The sequence below is a fragment of the Malaya genurostris genome, chromosome 2, assembly GCF_030247185.1.
Source record: "Malaya genurostris strain Urasoe2022 chromosome 2, Malgen_1.1, whole genome shotgun sequence".
Lineage (NCBI taxonomy): Eukaryota > Metazoa > Arthropoda > Insecta > Diptera > Culicidae > Malaya > Malaya genurostris.
Window position 1 is genome coordinate 43146690 of NC_080571.1, and position 27982 is coordinate 43174671.

The following is a 27982-nucleotide window of genomic DNA, read 5'->3' on the forward strand; positions in this document are numbered from 1 at the left end:
AAATTTTGAGTGCGAATTTCTAACTTATATAAGATGAACTCGATTGATAATGATAGAAAGTTTATCGCTTCAACCGAAATCGCAGAATGGTAGAGAAACTTAACGCTATAAAAATCACTGCTTGCATACAAAACTTGAACACAAGCTTGACGAAGAGAAGCTTTAATTTCAAAATCCGTATCGCAAGTATGTACAAAGATTTGGGATATTGATGTAATCTCGTCGGCTATAAAACAAATACAAATCAAGACAAACGATGTTCGGTGTTGGTTCCTAATCAAGATCAATCTAGGCGAACTCTCGTGCAATTGCGGATTTAAAAGTGTAACGATTGATTGAACTATTTGATTGTAGATCATTAGAAATTTCGGTAACCTGCTCCACATCAATGGCTCGAACCCATGGGGCTGATCCTTGTAGTTTTTACCATACATAACAATCCAGCTTATCTAAACAGAAAGTAATAAAAAAACCAAAAACATGTGCATTCTAATCCTGCCGTACTCCAGCAGCTTGGGGTTCCGATTGACATGATTGAGCGGCCATATGGAATTCTAATAAAATTTTCATTTTCATCTATCTTTCCATGCATCACATCGCTGATCCCCTGCCGGACGAAAACCGAACCGCGCCTTTATGGGTAACACTCAAAATAAACTACCCTCGACCACTGCTGCTGCGGAAATAACCTCTAAACCGCGTGACCTGGACCCGATGCGTGCGTGCGACGAAATCCAAAACAAAAAAAAAATAAAATAAACGGGAAAACCCCTCGGCGCACTGAATCACTCTCGACCGAAAAATAAAATACCGTGGAAAACTCCCATGAAAACAACAATACGCGCCTACACACAACAATAAAATGAAACACAATTTTAGATTGATTTGGCACACCATCCATCGGTACACTCAACAAATTTGGTTTATACAAATACCCGGGCCGGTATTCCAATTTCGCACACTGGCCATCAGCAGCAGCAACAACAACAACACCAATACCAGCAACAACAACAGCAGCAGCAGCAGCAGCATCATCAGCCAACAACGTCCCTGGGGATGATGATTCCAACTCCCACCTCGGCGGCCGTCAGCCTCACGGAACGATTCCCTCCACCGCCGCTCTTCGCTGGCCACGTACCCGTCAGTAATTCTTCACTATGTTCAAATGAAGCGGTAAGTTGCACAATTCCCCCACCCCTTTTTTTTCGTTACCCATCCTTTTATCCCCTTCAACCCCTCTTCGGTTCGGTTCGGCCAATTGTTGTTTGGATGGCTACACGGTGTGTCCCGGCGGCCCCCGGGCCGAGGATCCGGCCATCCGGGAATCGTTCATCAGTGGTCAAAGTTTGCGCACGCCGGTCAACATTTTGTTTGATTGCTTCTCAAATATTCATTCGATTTCAAACGATTCTCATTCCGGCCGTTGTTCGAATTGTCAGGGTCCTTAATTTTATGCACGGGTGAATCAATCGGTTTTTGAAAAGGGCACGGCTAGTGGCGATTGATCTCACCGGTTTCGGGTTTTTCGGGGTTTTCATTTTTTGGTTTTGTTTTTCAAGATGCAGTGGCTGTGGATAATCGGCGACATGAAGCACACTTCGGACGACGGTCTAATGAGCTGTATTATCCTTACCGGGGGAGGTCAACCAATTCGGAGTGGGTTTTTGGTGACCCATGTCATTGAATGAATTTGCATTGGGTTTGTAGAGTGTTTTTTTTTCATTGGTAATTGACTTTATTCGCATGAAAAGTCACTGAAATTCGGTATTACTGTCTGTTTGACGAGGAAGGAGTATTTCGTATTGCAACGAATGTCGTTGTGCTGCTATCCTTATTAGACTTCATAAGATTTCGTTTGTAAATTTAGAGCATTTTTATTGTATTATAGCAAATAAACTTTCGTCCTTGAAAACTCACAAATATTCACTTTTAACAGATGTTCGACAGTGTGCGAAACGAAATCGGTACCGTTTCCCAACCAGGCACGTTCCAATCAAAGCTACACCCAAAATTCGCTCCCTCGGAGACAATCCGGCTTTCTAGCTAATTGTATTTGTAAATCATTTCCTTGTCCAATATTCTCGGACACCATCTGAGATGTGTACTCACGGCACACCACCACATGGCCAATTCTCAGAAATGGTTTTCAGTCAACGGTTTTGAAGAGTCTGTAACTTTTTTCAATCTCGTTATAAAGGCATAACCCTACACCATTATTAGATACAGAAAGTGTGAGTTTATGATAAAAGTTTAACAGTACATTAGATGGTACAAACTCTCTGACATATCGCCGCTCAAGGAACCCACTTTCTTTTCGACTTGTTGAAATTTCACATTCAAGCCAAGGGAGTGTTGAAATTGTCGACCCCACTTTGACCTACTATTGGGTTACGATGTGGAGGAATCTTATTTCTAGGCGAGCTGAAGACCATATATTTTGTTTTATCGAATTTCATGGAATGCAGATTTATATAAAAATATTCGAGTAAAAAATTGATGTCGTGTTCAATTTGAATAATGATGTTGTTCACACAGCTACCAGGATAAAACAGTGCTGTAACATTAACGAACGAACAACCGACGAGGAGCTCCATAAAGCGGCAATTTTCTTAGATCATTAATGTAGACGAAGAGAAGCAAAGAACCCATATTGCTGTCCTGTTGTACTCCGGGGGCAATTCGGCGTTATAAGTCACATATATTATCGATACTAACGAATTGTTTCCTATCGACAAAACTTCTAAAGCTATAACACTCTAATTTATTAAGTAACACAGAATGTTCAATGATGTCAAAAGTCTTTTTTAAATCTCAGATTATTGCTCCTATTACCTGGATTCAGTATCGGTAAGAATACTATCTACGACAGTTGTGGTGCTGCAGTCATGGCTGAAGCCATATTGTAGATCATAAAGTACTTCATTTTCAGATAAACAGCCCATCGATAAAGTGGATATGGGTCGATTGTTGGATGGAGTCGAAAGATGGATCCCCTGATAAGAAAATTTGTACAACTATTTATTGATACCCGACCCTGTTTAGTGAAGAATACGCCATTTTAAATACCAAAAACGAACGTATAGCCCATTGAAAACTTGTTTTAAAGCCCGCTTTCAATCCAACATATTCAATAAGTTTATCAGGGCAGCCGGCCATCGTGAAAAAAATCTTTGGTTTTTCTCGTACAAGTTTGGCGTGAGGCGCGTAAGACTACTAAAAATCTACCATCGGTCATCAGATGTGAGATGATCAATTACTACATTGATCAAAAAGTTCCCGGAATTTATTCACAAAATACAAGATTATTCATCGTCTCCTACCGACAATACACCGACAGAACCGCGATTTAGAAAGTATTTCACCGCGGCAGCTTGGGTCATTTTGGGACCTTTCGGGTGCGAGTACAAAACACTGCTCCGAAGCGCGAAGCGTACGCGGTGCTCATTTTGGAAAAATACTGCGATCGAATTCAATAAACAATAGTCAGCTGATTTATTCTTGCATTGCATGAAGGACACTATTGCCTTCTGTGTTAAAAAAGATCACACCATTCAACTTTACCGATCGCGAGTAATCGTGACCACGCTTTTATGTAACAGATTGTATGTTCAGTTTCCGGTTGGGGTCATCAGAGCTATCTGCGATTTTTCCATAATCTCGGAGCGGTTCCTGGAGCCGACTGAATAGTCGCTGGGAGCCAAATCAGGTGAATTCGGTGGATGCTGAATGGTATTCGTTTCGTGTTTAGCCAAATGTTCACGGATAACAATGGCATTGTGTGACGGTGCAAGATCCACGAATTGTTTGCCCACAAATCTGGTCTTTTTCGGCGAATTGCTTCACACAAACGCCTTATAACGCCCAAATAATACTCCTTGTTGAAGGTTTGGCCTTGTGGAAGGAATTCATGATACACAACACTCTTGTAACCAGAGAAAACTGTGAGGAAAATATGTCAGGAAAATATAAGTACAGACACCGGTGGCGCCACACGGATACAAATCCATTGCCAGTATCATGAATAAGATGTCATGAAAATCACAATACATTACTTCTGATGAGACCATGCCTATTACTGATTATTTTGTGAGCAAATACCATAAAAAATTTGATGAATTAAATCATTTTGCTCATAATATCGTTAATGATAGGTATGAACTCATGAGAAGACACGTTTCATGATTTTCATAATTGCTTAATCAAGATTAAAGATGACAAACATTGTTTGACAAATGTCGGCTGAATTTTATATTATTTAGATATTAATTTTTAATTGACTCGCCCCGGAAATCCTCAGGAGGATGTTTTATCTCGAAAATAATCCCAAAATCATCTTCGGATCTTTCTTCAAACTGGCAACAAGCCATTTATCGCCTCCTCCTCTATTCCAAAAAAATCGTTTACGAGCTTTCCTTAGCCGATTGCGATCATTACGCTGTCGAAAAAATAAGTCAAATTTATCACCAAGTCTTCACTGTGTCATCTAAAGAGCCCAAAGTTAATATCCTTAACCAGTTGATGAATGAAATTTCCTCATTCAGAGAATCAAAATTGCAATGATTAATATCATAAATGTTTGCAACGTTGTCACTCAAAGATATATTATCCAAAACGTCAACGGTCAAACGGACGATCAAGCTTTAGGGAGGTTCTAATAATTCGATATAACCGGCATTGCTTACAAAAGCCAGGTCTACCAGTTCTGTATCCCAGAAAAGAAGATGATGCGAGTGCCAAAATGCACATTTAATAAAACCTCCAACCCCGAGAGGATTTAGAGATTTTACAAAGGCGACATCATTCTGCATTCCCGGTAGAATGCAGAACGATTCGCAGTATGTACGAGCAGAAGTAAATTTGGCACCCCATAAAGGATGCCAAATTAACTGTTAAAACCTTTTAAAGGTCAATACAGAAAGGATTCATTCACTCCAGGAACCCACTCCATATTGGGTGAGAAACGTTAGAATATCCTTTAATTTTAGCTCCGCATACACAGACTCAACCGTGTATGGAAAACCAAACACCCGGACACGTAGTTGCGTCAATGCGGAACAGTTTTTTATACCTTACCTCTATTTACGTAACTCTTTACGAACCAAATCCCGAATAACGTAAACTTTTTTTTACGAACTTACTTCATAAAAAGAGGTTTTGGCATACATCGAAAGCGATTTCCGATTCATTTATATTTCATGGAAATTACTACATTATGGATATTTTTTATCCGGTATATCGATATTTCTTGAAAACCTTTACAATATGGGCATTTTTGGAAAGTATTTAATAAACAGATGCAGCAAAACTATGTTTGCTGTCGTTTAGAATTCCAATATAACATCCTCAGCTTTATCGATATGCCTTAAAAACCTTTAAAACAAAGGAATTTCCGGAACAGATTGGATACCAATGAACGATGTTTGAGCTCGTTTCAAAACTCAATGAGGTGACTTCCGGTTTAGTGTTTTCAAGGACCAAGTTCAAGGAATGCGGCAAAAACTTTCAAGGAATGCTAATAAACCGGAATCAATCCCGTTCCGAAACACTCACATTGTAAGAGTTTTCAAGAAATATCAAGAAACCGGAAGTCGCCATCTTGGATTTTGATACGAGCCCGAACATCTTGCACTTACTTTTCACATCCGTCCTGAAAATAGCCATATGATGCGCAGTTTTCACATTCATTACACAAAACTTTTTTTTACATTTAGTTCATAAATGGAGGTTTCGGTGTAGCATAGTCTATAGAGTTACTGTTCCAAAACCCTGTAACCCTAAGACGGTATGCACAAGATAATGCTTCTTGTTTAAGGAACACATGTGGTGGTTTGATGCACAAAGCAGAAAGTGAAGAAAGACTTACGATGCGTTGTTTGTGTTGTATTCCGTTGGATGGGTTGAATGCTGTGGGTGTTAAGTGAAGCGACGCATGCTTGGTTCTTCTAGTCCTATTAAACTGTCTTTTTGTGTGTTCTCATATGCAGGGTAGTTTAATTGGAAAACAATCTTCCTGCCAAACTGCCACGATTTTTTTAATTGTTTTAAATGTTCACACTTTATCTCGACGAAAATTCTTTCGCTCGTTGGCGCTAGTTTGCATTTAAATCCAAATCCAATCCAAAACGATTCTGGTCTTTCGTGAAAAGTAAACGCAAGAAGGTAGGCCTCCCTTCTACTATGACTCTTGCAAATGAATGTTCAATTTCATCTAGTGGAGTTGGCAACTTATACGATAAACACTTCTTGAGTGTTGCTTAGTACCGAAACGCTCTGTTTTTTCATTCACATGCAGGAAAGAACCTATTCTCTTAGGATACACTATTTTTTGGGGAATTTTTTGAATATTTTTGGTGTAGTACTTGATTCTCAGCAGCCGTTCAGAGACCACTACTCTCATATCATTGCACAAGTTTTCGAAATCTTGGATTTAAGTAGTCTATCGATAATAAGCTATCCACAAATCTTTCTTTCTAATTATGATAAAAAACGTTATTTTATTCAAACTGAAAATTGATCCTTCATTGTACGAGGTTAAACTTGAGCATAATGAAACCCGGATGAAATTAAGTTATTTCTTCACAAATTTTCGAACTTTTGATCGAACGCTCTTCTTCAAGTTCCGGACAAGTGTTGCATCGCATTTTTTGGACGCTTGAGCCCAAATTGTTCCCAAATGTTCCCAGCTGCCTTACCAGTCTTCTTGAAGCCCCTTTCCACGATTGCCCAGTAACGTTCGATGGATCGAAGCTGAGGGCAACTTGGTGGATTGATACTTTTCTCAACGAAATTTATACCCTTTTCCGCAAGCCAATTGATTTGGCATAGTGAGCCGATGCGAAATCCGGCCAAAACAGTGGAGGTGTACTATGCCTCTTATATAAAGGCAGCAATCTCTTCTGGAGACACTCAGATCGATAGATTTCTGCATTTATAGTTCCGGTAGTGTAAAAAATGGTTAACTTCAAACCACAGGAACATATTGCTTGCTATACCAGTACCATTCGATCGAGTTTCTCCACTTTAATCGACCTGTCCGCATCGCTCACATCCTCCCCAACGGCGACAGTAAAATATTGTGGACCTGGAAGGGTTTTTTGAGTCTTCCTTTATATAAGTCTCATCTTCCATCAAAACGCATGCATCCGGACCCTGCAAAAGACGCGAATACAATTTATGGGCCCTTGTTGCTGCCGCTTCTTCTGTTCTACACTTTGTTTCGAGATTTTCTGCTTCATGTAGGTCTTCAGGTGATTTCGCCTCTTGATACGCTGGACCAGTCCGACACTCGTTCCTGAGTTTTTGACCAAATCACGTATTGACATTGATTTGTTCTTCATGATTAGAGATACCACTTCTGGTCCAGTTTCAGGTTGGAAGTACCGGGTTTTCTGCCTCTTCCTGGTAGCTCATCCAAAGAATGATGGTTTTAACACTGGCATGATGAATTCCAAACCGCTTTACCAATTCTCACATAGTAATACCCTTCTTACTTAGCCATGTGTTCAGGACCTCAATTTTCACTTTCTTTTCAATACGCGACATTTTGAAAATGCAGAATTTCAACTGAACAAACGAAAACTGACAGCCAAACGCACAGCATGCTGTGATCTGAGCATAAAAAAACATGTAAGTGGATAGCTTATTTTCGATACACTCCTTATTTTTAAAATAGCAAAAAAGTTTACTGACTCTTACTGTCTCAGATCATTGTGTTTCACCCTTGTCCGATCTGTCCTTGAAGCTTCATCGGTAATGTGGTATCCTTACGCAGACGTTTGGATTAACCGAATTGAACCTGTACAAGCTAGGTTCCTCCGCTATGTCCTCAGATCTTTACCTTGGCTCAACCCGACAGAATTACCACCTTATACTGATCGTTGTCGATTACTGGGTATGAAGTAGAGCTAATAAAAGTCATTTTCATTGTCCAAAAAATAGACGAAATGACAAGAAATTACTGTCACTCTCTGCTTTACTTGCAAACTAACAGTTCGGCTGAAAAGTTCGTATCGTTTAATAGAAACACACATTTTTTTTTTGCCAAAATTCGTTTTTATTATTCAACATAATTGCCATCAGAGGCGATACAGCGATTATAGCGGTCTTCCAACTTTTCGATACCATTTTTGTAGTACGATTTGTCCTTTGCCTCAAAATAGGCCTCAGTTTTAGCGATTACCTCTTCATTGCTTCTAATTTTTTTACCAGCGAGCATTCTCTTGAGGTCTGAGAACAGGAAGAAGTCACTGGGGGCCAAATCTGGAGAATACGGTGGATGAGGGAGCAATTCGAAGCCCAATTCGTTCAATTTCAGCATGGTTTTCATCGACTTGTGACACGGTGCATTGTCTTGATGAAACAAAACTTTTTTCTTCTTCAAATGAGGCCTTTTTTTTTAATTTCGTCCTTCAAACGCTCTAATAACGCTATATAATAGTCACTGTTGATGGTTTTTTCCCTTTTCAAGGTAGTCGATGAAAATTATACCATGCGAATCCCAAAATACAGACGCCACAACCTTACCGGCCTATTGTTGAGTCTTTCCACGCTTTGGGTTCGGTTCATCGCGTGCAGTCCACTCAGCTGACTGTCGATTGGACTCCGGAGTGAAGTGATGGAGCCATGTTTCGTCCATTGTTATATATCGACGAAAAAAATCGGTTTTGTTTCGATATAACAGCTCCAAACACTGCTCAGAATCATCAATTCGTTGTTGTTTTTGATCGATTGTGAGCTCACGCGGCACCCATTTTGCACAAAGCTTTCTCATATCCAAATATTCGTGAATAATATGTCCAACACGTTCCTTTGATATCTTTAGGGTGTCAGCTATCTCGATCAACTTCACTTTACGGTCATTGAAAATCATTTTGTGGATTTTTTTCACGTTTTCATCGGTAACAGCCTCTTTTGGACGTCCACTGCGTTCATCGTCTTCGGTGCTCATATGACCAGTACGAAATTTTGCAAACCACTTACGAATTGTTGCTTCGCCCGGTGCTGAGTCTGGATAACACTCATCAAGCCATGTTTTGGTATCGGCGGCACTTTTTTCATCAAAAAGTAGTGTTTCATCAACACACGAAATTCCTTTTTTACCATTTTTTCACAATAACAAAAGTAGCTACACTCAAAATGCAATATCTCACAAACTAATAATCAGACAGCTGTCAAATTTATACACGTATCTTTTGAAGGTTGGTACTAACTGAAAATGGTATGGATTTAATTCTAGTGGCGCCCTCATAGAAACGATACGAACTTTTCAGCCGATCTGTTAATTCAATTTCCTTCAGTATTCAATCAAATTAGCTTCTTTCTTTCTTTTATACGTACTGACCTTCTTACTGGAAAATGTTTAGTTTATCTGTTGTGTTTCCTTGTGACGTACCGTCGAATTCTCTAAATTCTTCTTCTTTTTCTGTGAAATTTCGAATGTTTTGTGCCATTTTTTGATCTACTGGAATTACTACATTGTGCCTTATATTTCCTCTATTCGCAATCCTGAGTTGATCCCTGTGTGCGCTTGTTATCACGTTTCCACACGCTACCTGAAAGGTGTTAAACGACAATCGCTTTATAAATTTACCTCTTATCCACTTGGCCACATCATTTGCTCTATTGTTTTTAACCCATACTGTATCTCTTAGTAATAATAAATCGAACGGGTCTTTCTTTTTGTTACTGCCATCTCTCACTATTCGTTTTTGCTCTTTATACTCTGCCGGATTTATGGTTAGTTGTCTAGAGTAATGTTTCTTTGGATTTATTAAATCTAGTAAAATCTTGGGTTTATATTTAAAAACTTTTTCCGCTGGAAAATAGCTTTCTTCCGTCAAGCATGTGTTCCAGTAAATCATAAGAACATAATTCAAACGATCTTCTGTATCCCACCCTTTAATTAAAGGCTCCAGAGGAAGCTTTTTCAAAACATCTTCACCAATCTCACCATGCGCTCTGCTTGTCTTGTGGATGGATGGCAAGGTGGACTGTTGAGAACTTTTATTCCCTGATTTCTTAAAAATCTCACGAATGCTTCAGAATTAAAAGAGGGTCCTCCGTCTGTTTCAACTACGTCTGGTATCCCAAATCTGGAGAACAAGTTTGCAAAATTTTTATTTACTTATAACGCCTCAGTACCGTACTTCATCCACTCAATTTCTAGCCACTTTGAATGACTATCGACGATTAATAAAAAGATTTTTTGTCCAAAGTAAAAATATGCATGAAGCCTACTAAATGGACGAACTGGTGGTATCCATAATGTAGGGTTAGGTTTGGGAACTGAAGCCATTCTACTACATGTTACACAAGATTGTACATATTTCTCTATATCGGCATTTATTCCTGGCCAATAAAGCGTTCGTCTAGCAAGCTGTTTCATTTTGACTACTCCTGAATGATTTACGTGCAAAAGCGATAGAATATCTTTCCTTAAAGAGGTTGGAATAACCACACGATCCTGAAAAATCAAGCATCCCTTGGCTATTCCAAGGTCAACGTTGTTTGAAAACATATATTTAAAAGGCTTTTCTCTACTCTATCTGGCTACCCATGCTTCATTGGAGAAATGAATCTGTAACGGTTTCTTTTGCCACACGATGATAATCTAAAGGTAGTTTCTGACTGTAGTTCAAACTCTTTACATATGCCTCATCAAATTCGCTCGGTACAGTTTTCTTAGACGGGAATCGCGAACAAAAATCCGCGTTACCTAATATCGTTGCAATCTGGTCACCAATATAGAATTTTTTCCCTGAATACCGAAGATACCTACGAGCGGTTTATAATAAGTATATAAACTGTCCCAGAAAGTCAAAGCACTTGGATTTCGCTGTGAATAATTCACAAGTGTTAGATATTCAAATTTTATTCGATATACTGATAATATTAGACTACAAAAACGGAATATTATTCTCAACATTTGCTACTTAGCCATTGTAGACTAGCTGGCGCACCTTCTTGCGAACGTTCCTCATTAAATTCCGTACAGACTTCTTGACGAGAAGTTTTGACATTTTTCCAATCTTTTCCGAACTGTTGAATGGTTTCGGTTGCCGAGACATGTTTCCTAAGATGTGCCTTCGTTAATGCCCAAAATTCATCAATTGGTCGAAGTTGTGGGTAATTTGGTGGATTCATGTCTTTTGGGACGAAAGTGACATTTTTGGTAGTATACCATTCTACCGTTGATTTCGAGTAGTGGCAAGAAGCAAGATCTGGCCAGAAGACAACAGGATCTTTGAGGTTTCGAATCATGGGTTGAAATCGTTTTTGTAAACATGACTTAATGTATATTTCACTGTTCATTGAAGCAGTGGTGATGAAGGGTTTCGAAATCTTACCGCAGCAACAAATTGCTTGCCAGACCATAGCTTTCTTATCAAATTTTTCGACTTCAATCGATGTCTCGGACTGGTTTAACACTTGCCCTTCTCGCACCGTATAATATTGTGGTTCCGGCAAGGATTTGTAATCGAGTTTCACGAAGGTGGGTTTCGTCGTCCATGATTATGCAGTTCAAATTTCCAGCAAGAATCGTATTGTACAGCTTTCGAACCCTCGGCTTGATCGATGCTTCTTGTTTTGCCCTTAGGTTGTTTCTGCTTCTTATAGGTTCAAAGATTCAAACGTTTTTTAGCACGAACATTTGACTTCGGATTGCCCAATTTCTTGGCCACATCCCGAACTGAAACCTCCTTCTTTTGCTCGAACGCCTTCAGTATACGTTTATCCAACTGAGGGTTAGCAGGACCTTTTTTCGACCAGTTTTCGGTTTATCTTCAAAGTTGTTATCCTCACCGAACTTCCTGATTGCATTTCGCACGGTTTTTTCACTTACTCCTTCCATTTTTGCTATATTTCTCAGTGACAGTCCACGTCGTTGTTCTGCTGAAAGTCCACGGATTCCGAAATAAACTAATGAAAACGAATAAACAACATCACAAGTGGTTAGAGAAGAGTGTAAACAACAGGACGCAGCCATAAAAATTGACAGATTCTGAACCATTGTGAAATGGCAGCGGTTTTCGGTTGCGTCTATACTCTCTGGGACAGTCTTTAAATAAATAAATTTCTGATGATTATAATGACTAGTAGTGAAAATTTCTTCTCCGGGAAACTGTTTTGGAGTTCCAAGGCCTATTAGATAATTGACGAAATAGGTCTCATATTTTTTTTTTCTTAGCATGTAACGTAAGCTTCTGAGCTTCTGTAATTTTTAATCCGAATTGTTTATTCAAGAACAGGAACCAAGAGACTGTTTAGGTTGCAAATTTTCATCCACAGTGAATGAATTTTTTCCTGCGGTGATATTAAAGTACAAAATTACTTTGAGAATTTCTCAACACTGGTTCTACGTAATGCGCGATGTTATTATCGGCAGCAAATTGTCGTCCCGAGCATAATGAAAACATGTTAAACACTCTTTTAGCCAAAAGAATAATTGCTTTATTATCAGAGATTCGTTCACTTATATAGCCTTTCCTCTCCTAGCCTAGCTAATTAATTCTAACAGTTTGGATCTCTGAGTAGATCCGGAAGGAGGAGTTAGAACGCGCAGTGTAAATCGTGTTTAACCAATGGGACTCGTTGTATCGTGTCGGCCATTGTATATTTTGCGGGTAAGCGCATGAGTAAAGCTTCTTGATGGGCGTGAGCGGGTGTGATATGGAGAGGAGAGGGCGATAGCATGTTGGGTTATTCTCGTGAGTGTCGGTTTGAATTAGTGTGTGTGTGTTGCTGAGTTACTGTCATTCTAGGTCGTACTGACTGGTATCGAATGTGGGACATGAGGGACGTGAAGAAGAGGGAAGTGACACAGGCTGTTGAGATTTTTTGTGTTCTGTTTTATTTCGATGACATAACGATTTCGAACTTGATGCTTCCTTGTTTTTGTAGTCGAATTTTATGACCACGGCGTTTTTCGCTGGGTCACCGGAAAGTGCAAGTGTTGACATTTAGTTGCCTTCATGTAGGTAATGTTTTTATTTTATGTAGGTTTCTAGGTTTTCGTCGAAGGGTGCTTTTACGGGTTTTTGTTAAGTGCGTGTGGTCTGGGGTGTGCAGAAGATTTAGTCTTAAAGTCTCATATTACAATAAGCGATGTCCACTCCTCGGAAAGGAAATTTCGGTTCACGTGATCAGATCTAATTTGAACTATTCATTCGAAAAGAATCACTTTTTTTTGGAAATGATCAAACTGAAAATTCAGTACCTACTCATTTCACACATACACACAGCTAACAACCACTAGCGAATGATGATCAATCACACTGACAATGGCGTGGTAATTCATCAAACTAATCACTTCTTTCTTCAAATCGAGCCGGCTGCTAATAGAAGAACAAACAATGCCACCAACAACGATTCCACAATTCACAATTGTGTGCCGTTTTAAGCCAGCCGTCATTAGTAAATGTTCGTGTACCACTTTGGCGGTCTTGGCACTTTGGCACATTTAGATTTAAATCCCAACCATCAGCCACCGCCGCCGTCGTGTTGTTGGCTTCTTCAGTTTTCTCATCACCACCCGCCCGCCGAAAGATGCCCTGGTTGGACTGATTGATTGATCGATTTTTGGATGGGAGGGGGAAGCATCTGGAAAGTGGAGCATCTCGAAATGGAAAATCATTACTCGAAATGGTTCACGCCACGCTGGGTGGGTGGGCAAAAAATTGATTTATTACTTGCTAATTTTAGCTACAGGCATTGTTATTGATTGACCCTCCCGGTGAATGGTGTTTTGCCTAGCCGACAATGAAGCCAAATGGGTTTCTCGTGGATGGGGTGGGGGTAACGTTTCAAGCGCGTGACCAAGGCGAATGGAACCAACAATTTGAAATCATTTTAATTAAATTATTTTTCCTAATTGTGTCGAATTTTATTTTTGTTTTTATTTTAGTTTTTCTTACCACCTCCTCCACCACCACCACCACCACCTCCACCCCCTCAGCCAATCACTGCAGCCGCCTCGGAAGACCATCCTGTTCCTGGTCCCAGCGGAACCACTCCCTATCTGCGAACCTTCACCAAAAGTTGATTGCCGTCGGGGAGCTTCCTGCAAATCCGTCGTTTACAAGACCAACACCAAAACAAACGTCTTTTTCTTCTTGTTGTTGTTCTTCCTCTTTACAGCCCTCCAGCCTGCTGCAAACCGTACCGGAACTGCAACCACTTTGCAGCACTCCCGATTCGGTTGCCTCGTCCGGTCCATCTTCCGCCACCAGCGACCGGCTGCTGCACAATGCGACCCGTTTCTGATAGGAAGCGCACCCTTAGATACCTCCTCCTTCCAGTAACCCGCCCCCGAAATAGTGAAACCGAACCGAGTCGGTTGGTGTGAATTCCGTGTTGCCAGGTGAGGCGGAATGTTTCGAACAGGTCGCAAACGAGTGCGGACTAAAGTGCGGTAACTTCAAATCTACTTATACTAAACCTATACATTCGATCTACAACTCAACTGAAATCTTCTACTAAAGTGAAACCATCAACTTCTAAGAAACTGGATATTTAGAGGAAGATAACAAAAAAAAGGTAAAAAAAAATGTCCGTCGCATAGGCGAAACTAATTCTGTTATGTAAATATGGTTGGACTCTGAAACGAGACAAAATAACGAAGAAAAAAAAACTAGTAAGTAGTGAAACCAGATGAGATGTAATTAATTTTTATATATAACAACCAATAAAAAAAACAACAACAACCAAACTATTTAGAATAACGTAAACGAAAATCAGCAAACTACAAACGAGACAACTTTTCAAATTTCAATCAAAAAAAAAATCATCTAAGGTCAACAACAACAAAAAAACAACAACGGCTAGTTATATCGAACAGTTGTAAATAGTTCAGGATCCATTTTTTGAATAGATATAAATCCGAATGAAACAAATAATCAAATGCCCAAATGTGGAAGGCGTAAAACAAGAAAAAAAACACACACACACATTAACAATGTACGCGATGGTATGTTAACAAATCCAAAAATAATAAAAAAAACAGTATAAATTACATAAGTGGAAACACCTGAATTCGGGGGAGATTGTTTTCTGTTTTTTTTTTCCACGAAACACAATTTTTCTTGTTTGGTGAGAGAGCGAGGAATATTTCATCTATAGGCAATGGAGAAAGAAGAGCAGAAGTACGTTTAAATTTGTAAAGAAAAAAAATATGTCCTTACCAGGTGTTAGTACTAAAACCAAAAAAAAAAAATAAACAAAAAACGGGGTGGGACTAGCAAAGGTGGTAACTAGCCAAGGCGCAGTGGAAAGTCTAATGTTTGTTATAAAGAATCCGTTGGAACTATGTAAGGTAAGCATGTCAAAGTTATGGAGGAAACCGCGAATAAATATAAAATGCAGGGATTATTTATCGAGATATGTGTGTGTCTGGTTGAATTCGCTATCCGAACATTCCGTTGCAAATACTGTTGAGGTAAGTACAGAAAGTAAATGGTGCTTTAATATTCGTTGGAATCAACTGTTTTAAAAGAAGAAAACTAAAACTGAAAATTTACGAAGAAAAGTTTCTCTGAACCATAGTCTTCTTTAATCCTGAGAAATTTTTTTTTTCAATTACAATACTCTGGATGGGATCCACGCAGCATACGATGCGACTCATTTTACTAGAAGGCGAAAACTGCAGAATTGAGACTGGACCACGCCACGGTCGTGCAAAGTTTGAACATGGACGGGGTTCTATTTATTCGGGTTGTTTTTTGAGTTGCGTTTTATCGCATCCAGAGTAGCATAATTGGCAGAACGATTTATCTGAATTAAGGGAGCTTGTGGTTAGTGTGTCTTTGACAAAATATTTGTATTTTTAGAACTATTTTTCACTGTTTTTTCACTCACTAGTTATTACTTAAGTACTGATAAATTTTATAAATGTTAGTTTCAAATAATTTAAAATTCCTAAATACTTATATTTAACAGAAACAATTTTAACAAAATTTTAACTATAAATAGGAGGCAATTCGAAAGTGTTTTGCCGACTTTTGATCGACGCTTCGGAGACCCCTAGTGTTATATACCATTCGATTCAGCTCGACGAGATGGGAAAAATGTCTGTGGGTGTGTGCAAAGATTTTTATTACCGTTCAATTTTCTCGTCCAACTGGCCCTATTTCATCAACGTTTGAAAAATACTATTAGGTTGTAGATCAAGTACGAAGATTATATGGCTGACATTATCTATTCTGTAGATATGATCGCATAAGTGACGTAACTGACAAATAGCGACTTTCCTCTACCGGCACAAATGTTTCAAATGGCAATTTTTTCCTATTTCAAAGAGCATGCCATGGCAATCCTGGGAAGTCGCGGGAATGTCCTTTCGATAGAGACGCCGTTCAGATATCATCTGTCAAAAGCAGTTATTGTGCTTTCAATGACGCTTCATTTTAAAAATTATAAATAATCGAGAAAGATTAGATTTTATCAGTGAAAAAATACTGTTCAAGCAAAAACAAAATGACTCGAGAAGCATTCACCGGATTCTGCTTCAGTCAAATCAAATGAGGCAAAAATTGCCTCAAAAGTTTGTTCCATCGTTATGGAAAATCTAAAAGTGAAGCAGTAGGCGATAGATTTTGTATGTACAGTTGAATATAAAATAAAAAAAAACTGTTTGCAAAAAAGGTTTCTCGTTTTCCCTATGACTGTTGCTCTTCAAGGAGGATACATTGATGAATAAATTCAAAAGTGTAAAAACCGATTTTTTCCTTGTCAGACTTGGAACAGTTTGTTGCAAAAGTTATGGAAAAAATTACTGTGGATGGAAACTAAACTTTTACCTCTTATTATATATTCTATATTACGTTAGTTATCCAGATTGAGGAGAAGAAACTCCATCAAGTGCAATGCAATCATTCCGCTCTAACATTTACCTTTTTGACTCAAAATAGGCCTCAGTTTCAGCGATAACCTTTTCATTCGTGCGAAATTTCTTACCGGTGAGCATTTTTTTTTCAAATCTGCGAACAGCCAATAGTCGCTGGGAGCCAAATCTGGCGATCACGGTGGATATGGGAGCAATTCGATGTTTGATTCATGTAGTTTAGCCATTGCTTTGATTGAACTGTGAGACGTTGCGTTATTTATTTCTTTGCCATATGCGGTCGTTTCTTTGCAATTCTAGCCTTCAAACGCTCCAAAAACGCTATATAATATTCACCCGTAATGGTATTTCCTTTCTCAAGATAGTCAGTAAATATATATTACCTCGCTTTGAACGTGGTTCACCAGTTGGCGTCCTCTCAGATGACGATCGTTTTAATTCCGGAGAGAAGTGATGAATCCATGTTTCATCCATTGTCACATATCGACGTAGAAATTCCAGTTTGTAACGTCTAAATATGGCCAAACACTGCTCACAATCATCAACATGTTCTCGGTTTTTGTCAACGGTGAGTAAACGCGGCACCCACTTTGAACAGAGCTTTCTCATAGTCAAATACTTATGCAATATAGAATCAACACGTTCTTTTGATATCTCTACGATGTCAGCTAACTCACGAAACTTCATGTTTCGATCATTCAAAACGATTTTGTGGGTTTTTTTTTAATGTTTTCTGTTGTTACCGCCTCACTTGGTGGACGTCCACTGCGTTCTGCATCATCGGTGTTTCTACGCTTGAAATCAGTAAACCAACGTTTTATTGCTGTTTCTGATGGAGCAGAGTCTCCATAACACTTTTCAATTCATTGCTTCGCTTGAACTGTATTGTTTCCCATCAAGAAGCAGTGTCAAATTAAAACACGAAATTGTTTTTGATCCATTGTCCTGAAAATAACAAAAGTAACGTCACTCTTAGCAAAATAACTCACTAACTATATCATGAAATTTTAAAAGCTGTCTTTGAAAGGTTAGTATTAACTCAAAAAAGGTGACTGCAATAAAACTAGCGCCATCATGTTATCGGGAAATCAAATTAGTTCGGTTTTTTTTTCAAAAGATGGTTCTAGCTGTTATGAATGTTGAACAATAACAGCTGATATCGATAGTTTCAAGAGGTTAAACATTTGCCATAATTATTCAATTTATATTGGTTTATACAGGATTTCAAAAAAAAAAAACATTTTTTTTCCTTGTGTTAATTATGAACAGTTTTATGGTAACTAAACAGCATTTGCGAGAAGTTTTAATTTTCTGTTTTAATTGGAAGAAAAGTGCTGCTGAAGCGCATTAAATACTTGTGCATGTTTATGGTGATAATGCTCCAACTGATAAATTATATAGAGAATTGTTTCAACGTTTCAAGAATGGACATTTCAGCGTTGAAAACAGGCCTCGTTCTGGACTGCCATAAAAAATCGAAGACAAACAGTTGGTGGTATTACTCAATGAAGATTCAAGGGAAACTCAAGAGGAGTTTGCAGAATCATTGCAAGTGACTCGGCCGAAATTTTTTTTACTTCTTCCGCAGAAATCGAAAATTGACCTCAAACTTGGATCACTTCAAAAGACGAGACATTTTTTCGAGATGGAATTGAGCAATTCCAGGAATGAGTAGAAGAAAACGTGACAAAATCAGAATAGACTAGAGATTTGGATGAAACTTTGCACATGGCTTCAGTATGGCAAACCATAAGTTTTGAACCGATGAAGAGGTCAATCCGACTCACGACTGATGTTAAAAAGGGCGTATGTGTTTTTGCATTTCACAAAAAATACCTTTTTCAAATCGTTGTAACTCGGAAATCGTTAATTGTACAAAAATGGCGTTCAGGAAGATGTTGTAGGGAATCAATTGGGCACTCTAAAAATATATATACACTGAAAAAAAAATTTGGCATCAGCAGAGTAATGACGGGATCAAGAGATTGCGTCACAGTCAAAACGAATGGTAAGTGTGAACGCAAACAAAAACGATTGCTTTATTCATCATTGGAAGAAATTTATTTGGGTTATAAGGAGGAACTTCCAGATCGAAATATTGGATTTAGTACATTTGCAGCATTAAGACCAAAACACTGCAAGTTGCTTGGAAGTTCTGGGTCACATAACATATGTGTTCGCACAATCTATGAGAATGTCTCAAGATTTGAACAATAGGTTTCTACTGACAGATTGGATCTAGAGAAATTTGTCAAACCAGTAGAAAAATTTGCAGCATATTTTTGCGAAAAATTAGAAAAATTTGTGACTTATGATGATTTTATCAAAATCAGCAATCTGATTTTCTTAAAAACTACAAGGATCAGCCCCATGGGGTTGTTCGAGCCATTGATGTGGAACAAAGCAACCAAACTTTCTAATGATCTACAATCAAACAGTTCAATCAATCGTCACACTTTTGAATCCGCACGAGAGTCTGCCTAGATTGATCTTGATTAGGAACCAGCACCGAACATTGTTTGTTTTGTAGCCGACGAAATTACACCAATATCCCAAATGTATGCAATTATATCTTTGATCATACTTGCGATACGATTTTGTTATTAAATCTTCTCTTCGTCAAGCTTGCGTTCAAGTATTGTATGCAAGAAGTGATTTTTATAGCGTTAAGTTTCTCTACCATTCTGCGATTTCGGTTGAAGCGATAAACTTTTTCTCATTATCAATCGAGTTCATCTTATATAAATTAGAAATTAATCTTAAGCACTCAAAATTTATCCAGGGGTAGTTGTCAATTTCTCTAGCGAAACGACATTACATGGAATTCCATTCGAGCTTGCATGACACAAGATCAGAGCATACCAATTAAAGCTTCAAACTGTTTTATGGCACTTTTTGTCTTACAGTCTAGCAACAACCTACTTCTAGTATGCTACGCGTAGGACTGAAACGTTAGCTATAATTTTGATTCTGTTTATGGATTCGCCTGTTTCTAACAGCTTAGCTTTTGCATCGATTGACTAATCAGAGCGATACTTTCCCTTTGATATATCGCTTAAATATCAAAATAGACAAAATAGGACACTGCACGCAACTAATCAAAATTTCAATTATTAATAATTGAAAATACGTGGCTTGATGCATTCATATCTAATCTTAGAAATATTTCCAATCAAATAATGAAATAATATAGAGAATTGATAAAAAACATACTGAGCTGTAAGTGTTCAAAACCTGACCAAACCATTTCTACGTGTATTTTTCCTTGAGATTCTAATTTACACCCCTATATAGAAAATAAAGATGTGTTCCACATCAAAAGGCAAAATCTAATTTAAAGGCAGGAGAAATTGTAATTATTTGTGATTCTTCAGAAAATTTTTCATTTGTGCTTCAGGATGCTGTTCAAAGCCACTATTTTAGCAATGATCAAGCAACCATTCATCCGTTTGAAATTTATTATAGAGAATCAGAAGAGCTTAGACATTTAAGGTTCATTGTGATTTCAGAAGTGCTTAAACACGATACCATCGCGGTTCAAGTGTTTATTTCACACTTATTGTCATTTTTGAAAGACAAAATTCAAATTAAAAAAGCAATATTTATGTCATGAACACCTAATCACAACTGCAAAACAATTATATGAATGAGCAGAGCAGTGAAGTCGAGATGCATTAACAACCATGTCTTTTTGTTACGTGTCACAAGAAGAATATGAACAGGGTGTGACCGAGTGGAGTAGTGTTTATAAGGATACCAAAGTGATTCCAGGCACACAGAAATACTATTCTTTAGTTCCGAGTTCAGAAACCACAATCGTCACAAGCCTGTATTCGAATGACGATGCACGTAGTACTTATACAATTTTCAAAAACTTAAAACCCTGATATTTTTTAAATTTATTTTTTTTTTGGTTCATTTTGAAATTATTGAGAAAAAAATCAATTTTTTTTTCAGTGTGTATTTTTTTTATAGTGCCCAATCGATTTCCTACAACTTCTTCCTGGACGCCTTTTTTGTTCGATTAACGGTTTCCGAGTTACAATAATTTGAAAAAGGTTATTTTTGTGAAATGCAAAAATACATACGCCCTTTTTAAAAATCAGTCGTTAGTAGGATTGAACTCTCCATCGGTTCAAAACTTATGGTTTGCCATACTGAAGCCATGTGCAAAGTTTCATCCAAATCGGAGAAGGTCGAGTCTGATGATCTGCTAAGCATTTCTGGAATTGCTCAATATTCAAAGGCACTTGTACTTGTTTACAGACTAGCTGTCAACGCACTAATATATCTTTGATTCACCGCATGCTTTGATCGTGCTTCAACCGTGCTTTGGACGTGTGTCGATTCAGACACGAGTACTGCAAGGTCTAGTGAGAATATTCACATAGAGCTGCATTAAGGAGCGGGTAGGGTCTAACAATTTTTAAAAATCATTTATTTTTTCTTTATATTTTCTTATAGTAAAACATTTCAAGAATATTCTGTGAAATTTTCATGCCTATCGGATCAAAACTCAGTAAGTTATGGGCCTTTATCTTCGTTTATCTCATACTGCGAAGAAATAAGAACTCGGCGCATTGGCCCAAAACTTCTGCTTTGATTGACTTAAAAACTTGACGAAACATTCTTGAAATGTTTCATTACAGCAAATTATAAAAGAAAAAATATGATTTTTTGAAAATATTAGACCCTACGGGCTCCCTTGAGTAGTAAATTGTTTCCATTGATTTCACAGACAAAAAACTTTAGACGCGTTTTTCTCGAAGTTGCTGATCCTATCAATGAAACAATATTCGTGAATTATTCTTTTCGCCAGCGATGCCCTACCCGTGCGGCGAGCAGTTTGTATATATTCCGTGTTTCTTCGCGTTTTGCCTTCGGCTCATCAGTACTTAAAGCAGTTCAAATTGAACCGCTAAGCAGACGCAAAGTCCACACTATTTATGTGACCCTTTAAGAATATGACACTAGGTGCCATATCCTATCTGGCGTCTCGGACGAAAACGAGTGACGACTGACTACTGGCCGCCGCAGAATTTGAACAATTAGGGTTTTTGTGGTTTGCACGTAAAGTACATATTTAGTTTCGGTTTCTTCGCGTTTCGCCTTCGGCTCATCAGTGCTTAAAGCAGTTCAAATTGAACCGTCATCTCCGCCATCCCTTCGCCTAGTGTGGACTTTGCGTCTGCTTAGCGGTTCAATTTGAACTGTTAGGCGGAGATGGCGGTTCAATTTGAACTGCTTCAAGCACTGATGAGCCGAAGGCGAAACGCGAAGAAACCGAAACTAAATATGTACTTTACGTGCAAACCAAAAAACCCCTAAATGTTTATATTCCGTGGCTGCTTTATTCATTCTTTCCTTCCACTCAGAGAATTGAACCGCTTGGAGCAAGCAAGCATCTTATATGCACTCTGTTGACTCACAGTGAGTTCGTTTCGAAGCATTTAGGTAGAAAGCTATTCGGTGGTGCTGATGACTCGCGTTGAGTCGAATTTTCTACTCACGGTGATTCGTTCTCTGCGACGTATGGCGGTACAACTGAATAACCGCCCAGGATAAAATTTTATTCCTGTATAAAGCTTATAAGAAAGATGTCGAATCTTTTTGAATTGTCTCCACTGCACATTTCTTCGGTGTTTGCTATACTTCAATCGTGATTTGTAGCATTAGGGACAACTTTGATACCTGCCAGAATATGTTATTGATTAATCATCAAACTGTAAAGGGTTATTAACACTCCAAATACCAAGCCTCAAAAAAAGTTGGAACGGTAACTTTGAGCTGTCATAGCTCAGCTGTTTTTCAACGAATCTCAATAAATTTTACACCCTCGAATTTTGTGAAGTTCGTACATTGATTCCAAAACTTTGTAGCGGACGATTGGCAAAGGAAAACCAATGAAAATTTGATTTTTCCCGTTCCAAGTTTTTTTCACGCGCCTAATATGCCCTATCTGCTTTCGAATTTTCTTTCCTTTGGCATAAACGTCGCGACGCGTTGCATAGAAAATATTGAATACTTCAACTTTACCGAGTCGTAACTTTGTTGTTAGTCAACCGATCTTCAAAATTTGTTCGCTATTGGAAAGGTACTACTTCCACAAATAAAATGCACTGAAAAAAAACTAAAAATAGGGTTGTCTACCCAAAGTTATAATGAAAACTGTAGATAGATGACATAAGAAAAGATGAGACTTTTTACAATGATCGTAAATATCTCGAAATTCAAAGCGATGACCTATATATTTTTATACATCATTCGATTGCTAGTGATACCAGCTGCAATTTTCGCTCAACTACCATTCCTGCACAATCAAAAGAAAACATTAAACAATCGATGAATTTATAAATATATATGATTTTTTCATTTATTTTTCACATGTTTGTATATAACTCAAAAATTAAAGCGATGACTTGTACATTTTTTTGATTCAGAATATTGGAATCATTACCAGAAACAATGTATTGATGATCAAAATTATATATCCGTTCAAAGAATCTCAAGAAATTTGGTACAAATACAGAGAATTTCTATTATTGGGAAAATTTTGCAAAAAAAAAACAAATCAAAACTTTGAAATTTTGTGACATATATTTTTTTATTATTTTAGTTGGAAATTTATTATGAACAAAATTTACAAAAAAACTGAAACTTGGATTTCACTGAAAATCTTAAAAATTTTGGTAAATATTCCCAAACTCTTAAAATAATAATGTTTTTGTATTGGACAAGAGATCGAAACAATTTTTATGCACAACCCAAACGGGATTGTTAACTACTAAAAATAGGTTTTTTTGTTTTAGGTTTTCCGTAAAATCTCAAAAAATCGGTTGAAGATCGGAAATTTCCAAATTTCTGATATATATTGCGTTCAAACATTTGTGTAAATCAAAGTGAAAATATTGGAATCCGTTTTGATTTCATCTGTTTCAAAGAGACGTAGAATTTGTTGCTATTAATAAAATAAATTTTAGACAACACGAAAATTTTAAATAATTTCAATGGCTTTGTACATTAAGAAATAGAACGTAAAATTATATGAATTTCATATACTAACCCATGGCAAAAGAAACCAACTACAATTTAAAAAAAAATATTGCTTGATTTTTGTTTTACAAACAATTAAGAACAAAAACGTATATCTCAAATTTTCCGCTATCCTAAACAACATCAATTATAATCGATAGAATATTAAAATTTAAATATCACAAACTTAGAATTATTTCGGAATGTATAGAATTCGAATATTATTTGAATATTCTATTAGTAAACAATTCAGAAAAAGTAAAATTCTGAATTTAGCACAAAAAATCACACGAAATTAAGTAAAACTTGTTTTTATCCACCTAGTTGTGTAATGATGCCATTCTCATATCTCTCTTATTCTCATATAAAAAATGTATTCTTCAAACAGTTTTGTTTGATTTTTGAAAAACATGAGAGCTAGTGCATGAACTAGTGTAAACTACAAACTGAAAGAGTTCTCAAATCGGTTAAGCCATCTTTGTCAGTGAAGTGAGTTCTACTATTTCAGGTTCTTATTAAACTGAAATCACTCCAAATATTGGCTTTGCAGCAGCCTTTGCGATTAGCACCAACCAACCAACCAATCTATTTGCAGCTTACAGTTGTCTTCATCTCGAAAAACAACCTCTTCGTTTGAATGCTTTTTACTGAATGAAACCCTGCACCTATGTTATCAGAACTAATTGGCTCAAGTGACATGTTCCTCTAGTTATTTGGAGATTCGTGCTTTGCCGTAGCTTTTCATCAACTTCCTGATGGAAAGGGAAGGATCAAAGGAACATGGAAGGGAATTAGGAATTGGGTGAGGTACGAAAACAGCACAAAACATAAAGAAATAAATCGTCCTGCATCCCTGAAGGGATGCTGAACGATCTGCAGGTGCCAAAATGCACGGTTGATAAATCCTCCAACCACCGAGAGGCCTTAGAGATTTGACAAAAGCGACACCATTCTGCATTCCCCGAAGAATACAGAACGATTTCTTCCCGAATATGCACTTGAATTAATTTGACACTTTAGAAGACAAAAATACCTTATATAGCTAATAAATGACTGATACGAATATTTTTCAATGAAAAAAACCAATGTATGAACATAATTAAAAAAAAATTTAAAAAATATCTCCTCCGCCTATTTTTATAAACATGCTCGAAAATATTTTCTGTCAAATACAAGAAACGGATTTTTTTTCGTTTGCCTCAATGTTAGATATATCAGTTTAAAAATAACCTGTTTTTGAACTAGTTTTGCTCATGACTTCGGTTCAGAAAACGCTACCTGAATACGCCAGTCATTAAGAAAATGGTTTTAACAAACTCTAAAAGATGTTCAAAGATACCTATACGAAACGAGAAAAATATAAATGCTAGAGCAAAAAATCTGATTTTTTGAGGAACACCCTAAGTTGCTCTTTAAAAATAGATGTAACACTAAAACCGTTGCAGATACTACTATGGTTTTCTCAGCAAAGCGGCTCGATATAAGTTTATCTACAATTTTGCCGAAAAATGCAGTCCTCTATCTCAATACATCCGGAAAATAAGTTTTGGTTCACCTTAATAATAAGAGCCACCCTAATACCATGTACATCGACATATGGCTTATCTTCACTGATCATTTGTTTTGAAGACATCATAGCTCTAAAGTATATATGCAATTTAACTCGGAAACTTTAAAATTTCCGATCTTTTACCTATTTTTTGAGATTCTACGGCAAACCTACAACAAAATCAGAATTTTAGTAATTATCAAATGCGTTTGGGTTGTGTTTAAAAATTGTTTAGATCGTTTGTCCAATACAAAAATATTTTAAGAGTTTTAGGTTATTCACTAAAAATTTTAAAATTTTCAGTGAAATCCAAGTTTCAGTTTTTTTTTGTAAATTTTGTTTATAATAAATTTCCAACTAAAATAATAAATAAATATATGTCATAAAATTTAAAAGTTTTGATTTCATGTTGTTTGCAAAATTTTCCCAATAACACAAATTCTCTGTATTTGTACCAAATTTCTTGAGATTCTTTGAACGGATATATAATTTTGATCATCAATACATTGTTTCTGGAAATGATTCCAATGTTTTGAATCAAAAATATGTATATGTCATCGCTTTAATTTTTTAGTTATATACAAACATGTGAAAAATAAATGAAAAATTCATATATATTTATAAATTCATCGGTTTCTCAATGTTTTTTGTCGTGAATACGACTTACTTTACTATAGGGTGCCTTTTCAAAATTAGCCATATGGAAGAATGGGCAGAACTTAATCGTCAAAATCTCGACTTGTATTAATGGCAGCAACATAATTCTTTCACTATTTCATCAAAAATATGATCAGGAATTTAGGATAATATTTTGAACAGTGTGAGATAACCACAAACAACTCAATAATTAAATTTCCTAAAAATTTGAAAACCACGCGGAAAACTCTTTGCTTTCGCTTGGGTTTTTCACGCAAGGACGACGATTTTGAGGTAGTCAGGCACATATCTTCAACTGACTGCGTATAAAAGGGGAACCGTGGTCGAAAATCGATCATTTCTTCTTGTGCGTTGGAAGGAAGCGGACGTCATGGGAATGATTTAGTCAACCAGCAGCTTCGGAGAGTGTACTTTCTGCGTGGTTAAAAACCTCAAACGCTTAGGTCGTGCTTCATTTGGACTTCAATCGTCAGGAGCAGCAGTCGTCAATGCTGTCATTTGGACTTCGGTCGTCAGGTGGAGCAGTCGCTAATAATAAGAACAGACCTTTAGCGTTGTACAAAACCTCAAACGCTCAGGTCGCAGAGCCACCTGTTGGTGGTCGTTTGCATTGGAGCAAAATACAACGGAAAATGGATAACAATGTGGAACATTCTGCAAAATCAGCCCTTCTAATGGCTCTAAATGTTACCTAAAGAACTATAAAGATTGCTTCTTTGTAAATCTAAAATTAAAATTATCAGTGTACTGCAAATCTAAGATAATTTGATCAGTTTTTTGCAATTTTCACAGTTCTAAAACAGTGTTTAAAATCGTGTATATCCAATCAGTGTTTAAAATCTTAGAAAATTATACTATTTTGCTCTTCTGGGATGCCAAAAATTAATCCCGTACAGCATTTTGATAGCATCTTTTACTAAAATATTGAAATCCGAAATGAAATAATCGACATCAATATACTCTAAGGTGCCATTTAGAACCATAATTTTATACCCAAAAAATTATGCGAAATTTTACTGCACTATATTATATACGGCCCATTTTTCAACCAGTTGTAGTTTGTAGTAAACTTTCTGCAGATTTGCTATATAAAATGCATAGCACCGACTCAGAAGCCATTCATTTCGAATTTGGCTGTCGTTGTCATCGTGTTCATTATGGTGCGATCGAAGAATCTCCCAGCGAAATATAAAGCTTGTTACCGCAAGCGGAAGAAGCATTCGTAATATTTGTATGGCAGAATGTTTAATGTAACTAATCTGTACTGTAGTTTAGGTGTATCGTTTCAAATTCTAGTAGTATAAAACGGCAAAACTTGCACAATTCACACTATATATCAACTAATTTATATTCGGTAGTATAAAGTAAGAGTGTCAGTTTTATTCGTATTCACGACATCCAGTTATGTCTCTGACATTACACACCTGTACTTTTTTGTCGTGAATACGACTTACTTTACTATGGGGCGCCTTTTCAAAATTTACCCTCTGGGAGAGTGATAAGTTTTTGATCGTGAATATCTCTTGTTATACTTAACGTAACAACCTATTTTTTCCTCCATGCGCTATCAGAAATATAATCAGGAATTTGTGATTAAATTTTAAACAGTGTAAAATAACCATAAATAACTCAAAATTTATGTTTTCTCAAACTTTCGGAAATAACGAGGAGAACTCATCACGTTTGCTTGCCTTTTTCGCACCAGGACGACGGTTTTGAGGTAGTCATGCGCATATCAGTTCCGATGTTCTACTGGCCGAGTGTAATAGGTTCATTTTTTCTAGTACGTTAGACGGAGGTATCGTGCTGAGGATCTTCCACCAACATCAGTATTAATGAGGTGGTAAAAACCTCAAATGATCAGGTGGAATCAATGTATAGCTCTTCTTCGCATTCGGACGTCGTGG

The 27982-nt window shown here is 37.2% G+C and overlaps 1 protein-coding gene across 5 annotated transcripts in view; it reads left to right on the forward strand.

Annotated features, from left to right (window-relative positions):
- Positions 1-15374, forward strand: part of LOC131432866 (nephrin) — a 789197-nt gene extending 773823 nt beyond the window's left edge. For 4 of the 5 annotated variants that reach the window (XM_058599423.1, XM_058599426.1, XM_058599427.1 and 1 more), the window contains exons 17-18: positions 880-1173; positions 13904-14107. In XM_058599423.1, the coding sequence (XP_058455406.1) occupies positions 880-1173; positions 13904-14041 (432 nt within the window). In that variant the 3' untranslated portion in view covers positions 14042-14107. Of the gene's footprint in view, positions 1-879; positions 1174-13903; positions 14108-14136 lie in introns of those variants that run through there. The other variant, XM_058599425.1, reaches the window with a different exon arrangement.
- Positions 15375-27982: the final 12608 nt, after the last annotated feature.